General features: G+C 39.7%; 1 protein-coding gene across 1 annotated transcript in view; it reads right to left on the reverse strand.

Annotated features, from left to right (window-relative positions):
• Positions 1-312: 312 nt before the first annotated feature.
• PSMG1 (proteasome (prosome, macropain) assembly chaperone 1) overlaps positions 313-6,789 on the reverse strand; it is a 9,355-nt gene continuing 2,878 nt past the window's right edge. The window contains exons 3-8 of the mRNA XM_010190004.1: positions 6,599-6,708; positions 5,395-5,546; positions 4,956-5,018; positions 2,330-2,528; positions 1,367-1,503; positions 313-387 (exon numbers count right to left, since the gene is read on the reverse strand). Of these exons, the coding sequence (XP_010188306.1) occupies positions 313-387; positions 1,367-1,503; positions 2,330-2,528; positions 4,956-5,018; positions 5,395-5,546; positions 6,599-6,708 (736 nt within the window). The remainder of the gene's footprint in view (positions 388-1,366; positions 1,504-2,329; positions 2,529-4,955; positions 5,019-5,394; positions 5,547-6,598; positions 6,709-6,789) is intronic.

The following is a 6,789-nucleotide window of genomic DNA, read 5'->3' on the forward strand; positions in this document are numbered from 1 at the left end:
TAACTGCATTTCCTCTTCTACATACAAAAAGGTATACATTTAGGCAAGACAATCCCTTCAGGAGGAGAAAAAGAAGTTGCTTTTCGTATTGAAGGTACCTTTCCTAAAATCACTCCAGAAGAAAGTCTCCCAAGCCATGCAGACGAAATATCTGTGTTTGCAGTGATGAATGTGAAAGTAACAAAATGAGTGCAGAAGAAAGAATCAACTGGAATTTATTCCACTTTGAAGCAAACAACTACAATAACAAAATGTCCTCTACAGAAGAAACTGGAGTTTACAAAAGTGCAGTCTGCATCATAAACGTCCTTTTCAGATATAGATGTTATTGTGAGTTTCATTGGTTTTCAGCAATTTCTTCAAAATCTTTGTGCTTTCAGATACATCCTAGGAAAAGGAAGAGATGATCAGCGTTAGCTACACTGCTGGTAACTAAACAAAACAAGAAAGCCCCACTGTCCTCCTATTTTTATTACTCTGAATAACAGTTCTATTAATCTGGTAATAGCGAGCAAAACTCAGGCCTTCTGAATGAAGGGATCCAGAGAGCTACTAAAGGCTCCCCAGGAATTTGCAGTTCAACCATAGAAGGGTATTTGTAAAAGTGCATTCCTCCTCACTGGTATACGAGAGGAAGAGCCTGCATATTTGCTGCTGTTCTCCTTCAGAGTTTAAACATTTAAGCCTAACAGACTAGTACGTATTTAGAAGACCAGTACAAGCTGTAAACAAAAATTAACTAGCAATTCCCCCATTCAAAGCTGAAATAAATACTTCAGTACAAACTTCTTCTATCATTTAAATGTAAGTTCAGCTGGCAAAACCAAGTTGTATGAATGAACGATACTTCAGTTTGAAGCAAAACATTCACTTTAGTAGCTCTAGTGCCCTGATTTCACAGCTGCTTGATTAGTGCAAAACTGCTAAGAATCATCTGGAGAAATTAAGTCTTTAAACTCCAGAAAGAAGTTATAGGTCAAAATAAATTTCTTAAGAAGCTTTCACATATAGCACAAGACAGGTAAATACAGAGCTAGAACAAAGGCACCTTGTATATGAATGGAGAATGTAAGAAAAATATATAATACTTGAAGGATTTAACACAAGATACCTCCAAAGGAAACCGCAGCCTAAAGTCACAAGAAATCACTCCCTGATATACTACTACTGCTGTAAGAGTCTGAAACATCAAAATGACGTTTTGAGGGAAGCTGTAGATTCACGATTTCTAAACAATTTTCGAAGTCTGTATTTTTCTGCCTTTTCAGGTGGAATCCTCATGGAGCACATCAACAGAACGCAAGAGATGAAAGACAAGACAAAATCAGACCCAAACTCCCATTCATTTTTATATATGAAATTTTACCTTGACTAAACTCTTCAGGATTTTAGAAGAAAGCAGAGGCTTGAATGCTTCAATTGTAACCGTGTCCAGTTTGATGCCATCAGTGTAACACTGATACAGCACCGCAGGAATCTGCCATACTTGACAGTAACTCAAAACTAAACAGAAGTCAAAAGAAAATTTGTGTTACATTCAGCAGAGAAAAGATCACATTTGTTCTGTACAGATCTTCAAAAACACTGAAATTTATAAATTAACTACTCAGGATCATGATTGCTGGACCACCCATCCCTCATTCCCCAGGTACATAAGAAAATAAATCACCAAAAATTAGTAAAATAGTTGGTATTTCTTAAAAAAAACAACAACCCCAAGCAAAGAGAAAACCACCAAACATAAGAACTCAAAACAAAGTGCCAACAAGATTAAGCTTTTTCTAGAAAAATCATCTCATTTTAGCTCCTGCCAGACAAGTTCTTCCTCATGATGCTACCACTAATTTGGTACTCTGTAATGAAAAGCCTGGGGTTTTTATTACATTAAGTAGTAAAACTGAACCTAACTTCTACATGAGGTTGATCGGCAGCACTGTGAAACCTACTTTACCTGTAATATGCAGAAGGGATTTTACAAGCCTCAGTTTAGGTGCTCTGATGTAACTCTTAATAAAACATACTTAGTTCAGAACTAAAATGGCCCAAAAAACCATTACACAATACGCTTTGTGAGCCTATACGGAATAATTTGCTAGCACTTGCATCTCACATGTAAGGGGTAAGAGGATTTGCAGGTAGTTTTGAAATTCGTCCCTATTTTACCTGGCAACACGTAAGATGCCAAACTGTCAGCAATTAATTTTCAAAAAGCTAACTTGTTAGCTAGCGGACACAATTAAGTAAAAATACCAATTGCAATGGGATGCTCTTCAAAGTGCACTCTGTATTGCCACCAGCAGCCTTGTAACCAATTGAAATTGCAAAATACCAGCAGCAGGGAGATCTCGCACAATGTTCGGCTGTTCCAGCAGCGGGCAGCAGACCGGCTCTTTGAATTCCTTTGTCTTCAAGGCTTTCAGAAACGGAGACGGTAGTGTTAAAGTGGATTCCTGAGTTTTATAATCAGCTACAGGACACGTTGAAAGAATGGTTACTTCCAAGCCCTCCTTTTGCATATGGCCAAACACCTGAAATAAAATTTTTAATACGTAAGTGAAATTTATTTTCTCACAGCGACAGCATAAAACCCACAGATTCCTTTCAGTTTCAGCACACGTGGCAAACAGCAGGTTCATTCAGGTTTGCAGAACTAAAATTTGAATCACAACCTTCAGGTAGAAATTTCACATGCGTTGCTCTCAGGATGTAGATAAGAAAACCAAAAACAAAAGAACAGCTAACATATCTACCAAGTCTGATTTTCTGGAGAGGCTGTAGGTTTTCAGCACTTTCTATTCACCTGCAAATATATTAAGACTTACTATTTTTACTAATGGAGATCGTAGAAAGTGAAAGGAGTCCAGAACCAGACTGCTTATGACAGGAAGGCAGCTTGCTAAGCTGCAAGACATCTGAAATGGAAATTGTGCTCCCCAGATGTTTTACAGTACTTGAAAAGAGTCTTCATTTTAAATATTCAGATTTTATCTAATTATATTAAAGTTGAGTTGAGAATGAGAACTTTATTTTTCACACAGTCTTTCTAAAATTCAAAGAAGTTTCAAGACATTGCACAAAACTTCATTTTGGATCCATTGCATGCCACCACAAAACACCAACACGCGGCCCGTTGTTTTTAAAGAACATATGTCAAAATGAGCAGAAGCAAGATGAGCCTGCACCTTCCCTTTACACTGTCCTCTTCAGATTTATGACCAGTAAAGAGGGAATTTGGTAAACACTACAGAAACTCGCCTGTTCTGGTACCAATCACAGAAGGGAAGCTGCCTGTTCCCTCACATCAGTGTGTCACCGCTGTAACACAAAACTGAGGTAACTTTTCGGAAGCACACATATTTTCAATTTACTTTGCTGGAAGCACTGGCTGGTATGCGCTACTGCGAAACTTCAGTCTGTATGTTCTCGTTTTGTCAGTGATCACCTCCTGAGAAAACAGAGTCAAAATCTGACTCATGCAGACTGTGAGGATGCTCAGCAAATCAGAATTTATGAAGTATACAGAACAGGTCTGTAACTCACACGAAAAGCAAAAGATTACCAGCACAACATTTTTGGTGTACATTTTAAAATATCAATAACCATGAAGTCTAAAAATACTCAAGAACATTGAGTGGTAAAACCGTGCACTCCTACTGTGCATAAGCACCCACATTTGAAATAACACATATGCACAAACAGCTGGAAAAATGCAATCGGGGAAGACAGCAAGACCACAGTAATCTTTCTTTTGTAATCTCAGTTTAAGTGATGTGCAAGAATGCGTGAAATACAGCAAAACCAAAATGTTTAAAGTCTTAAGGTTTCTGGACTTCAAAACGAACCATTATGCCCATCAAAGTGCATTAAACTCCTCAATAAGCCAAGAGACCACAAAAATCTCGCTGTTCACAAACTTGGGCGGTTAAATCCCTGTATCATTCAGCGAGGTTGCCCTGGTTTTCCATCCTCTTTGCCTTCCCATAATCTCTCTGGCTCCCTCACACCAAGCTGCTCATATGGTTCTCCCTCACAACCCAGTAACCCCTCTCAGGCAGAGGCTGGGCCAGCTGGCAGGCTGCACTCAGCAGGTATCGCTCAGCTCAGGCTGAGGGCTCACTGTCAGGGGACACAGCACTTTTATCTCACTCTCTGTATCTCTAGCCACAGCCTTGCACAACTGCAGCATAACACCACAGCTTTAACATCTCTGCTTGTTCATCCCATTGGCAGAGATTTAAGGCAGGCAGGTTAGCAGACAAAATAAGCCGTACCTCCCTGAAGCTAAGCAGTGCCCCAGATCCATAATCAACAGCCAGAACATTCCCCTCCTGTCTTTATCTTATTAAAATCGCCATGACGATATTTGGAGGGATCTGAGTAACCCTGCAGCATTTGTGTACCTGAATGATGCTGGGGTAAGGCACGGAGCATACTAAGCCTGTAAACAAATGGGACAGATAAGGCACCTTTCTTTAGAGCCTTTCCTTGCGAAAGGAGTAGAACACACCCATGAGTAAAGGTACCATCCACCATGAGTTTCACAACAGGTTTGTCTGGTGATCCTTTGGCAGCTGTACAAATGCAGTCACGTTATTATTTTTTAAGGAAGGATTCTCCCAGAGCTGAAATAAGCCACAGAAAAAATTAAGCCAAAAAGGAAAAAGTTTCGACAGGTAGTTAAGGGCAACAAAATTGAAACTGTCCGAAAGAAGTAACTGCACAAAATTTGTAAGTTACAGTGGATACGACTGGCAGCATCTAGAAAGGAATTTCACAAAATCTGCATAGCAGATTTGCTCATTTCTTGAATATTTTAAAAAAGAAAGTCACAGAGAAAACAGTTATTTTCAGCGCTGTCATGTCTAGAATATCAGAGAGGAAGAGGCACTTACAGTAAGTTGAAGATCCCCACCCCTAAGATTTCATTGCTCAATTTCTTGTCTTGCCAGGTTTACCTTTTCAAGCCACTGGAACTGCTGATCCTCAGCAACATAGCAACTACACTGGCACAGCAAAACCTTAAAAAAAATACAAAAAGTTGCATAAGTGGTTTAAAGAGCACAACGGCAGCTCATAATCACGTGCAAAGATGATGTGACTGCAGCCAGCAACTTATTCAGTTTTCTTGGGCTTCTATTTCACTCTTTCAACAAGAATTTTCCACTCACAACTGATGTGAAGCGATCAGGCTGTCACACATCTCTGTACTGAACTTTACAGGCCAGAACTTCTAGTCTGAGTGAGCGTAATGAGCCTTCAGTTTTTTTATTAGATTAATCCAGAATACTGCAGCCGTAAGGCTTTGTTTGCCCTGGGCAGGGTAAGCGGTTAATGAAGGTTGTTCTCTTCTTCAGAAAGCAAAAATATAGGGGAATTAATGCATAATTCACTTACGGTTGGATCTGATATTAATCGGTAGAACAAACAGAAGGAATCTGTCGGGAGGACATTTGTTGTGGCGGACGTTCGACACCACTCATTCCACAGCTTCACAACTCCAACGACTTCCCAACACACAGAATCCAGAATAAAAGATGACAGGAAAGCTGCAAAAAACAAATATTGTTAATTTATAAAGAATAAAATCTCTGTTCTACAAATAAATATTTGAACTGAGTTACATTATTTCTTTGCAATTGCAAGTGAAAAAAATACAATAACTTAATTTAGACAGAGACAAGAGGATGCATGACTTCGTGGCAAAAAGAGATCCTAAATCAAATGTTCATAAATCAAATTCTTGTCAAAAGTTACTGATAAACAGAAGACAGATATATCTTTAACTATTTTTCAAGGAAAAACAAGTTAGCAGAGTTAACTTACATATCATCTAAATGTCATCTAGGTGTGACCTAGATGTAAGGGAGACTTAAAACTTCTTTATATCAACAAGGACACAGCTATTAAAAAACTGAAGACCTTGGTAAGTGTATGTGGGAAGGGAGGGTGCTTCAAGACTCTAGGCCCAATGAGTAAATAACCACCTCAAAAGAGGGCATTTTGAAGAAGTGGGGAATTAAAACGTGAAAAAGGAACTGACTGATCAAGAAAAAAATAGTAAACAAAAAAAAATCCCTGATCATTAAAAATTAAATAAATTACAGCTTACTGACCTCTAATTTTGTCTCTGACTGATCCCTATTCCAGAGCACTAGGCTGCACTGAACAACTTATTGCTATTAGAAAGAAACTTTCACTAGTTAACAGACAATCCAAGAGACTTTACCAAACGATAGATAAAGGAAAAAGAGGGTTGTCTCAACTAAAATCCAAAATCAAAACATACTTAGCTTCTGCTTTTCCACTGAAAAAATATGATTTTATCACGATCTCACAGGAGGAATAAACAGCTGTAACAAAATCTATGTTTTACACATAGAGGCTAACTTTGGCTTTCTCTGGACTGCTCAGCCGTCTCAGGGTTAAAGCCCTGGTCCCTAAATGAACAGCTGGACACCCTGAAGGACCATTCTTACAGCAGAGACCAGCGTTAAAACAGACTACGGCAAAGGGAGCCTTTTCGAATGTAGCCAACAGCAAAGGGACAACAGCATTTCAGAGACTCAGACGGTTTGCTTCTGCAGCCCGCAGCACCCACCTGCAGCGTTATGTCCTATCGCTAAGATAAATTTTGAGCACGCAATCTGCTCGTCGGCAGAGCTTTCCGCAGACCCGCCCGACTTCAAGGTCCAGAGGACGTCGACCTCCCTGGGGAAAGAGACGGAGGAAAGTGGCGCAGCGCTCCTCACACCCGGCGCAGGCCCAGGCCGCCCCTGAGGGTCCCGGGCG

This window comes from Mesitornis unicolor, unplaced genomic scaffold (assembly GCF_000695765.1).
Source record: "Mesitornis unicolor isolate BGI_N332 unplaced genomic scaffold, ASM69576v1 scaffold15990, whole genome shotgun sequence".
Lineage (NCBI taxonomy): Eukaryota > Metazoa > Chordata > Aves > Mesitornithiformes > Mesitornithidae > Mesitornis > Mesitornis unicolor.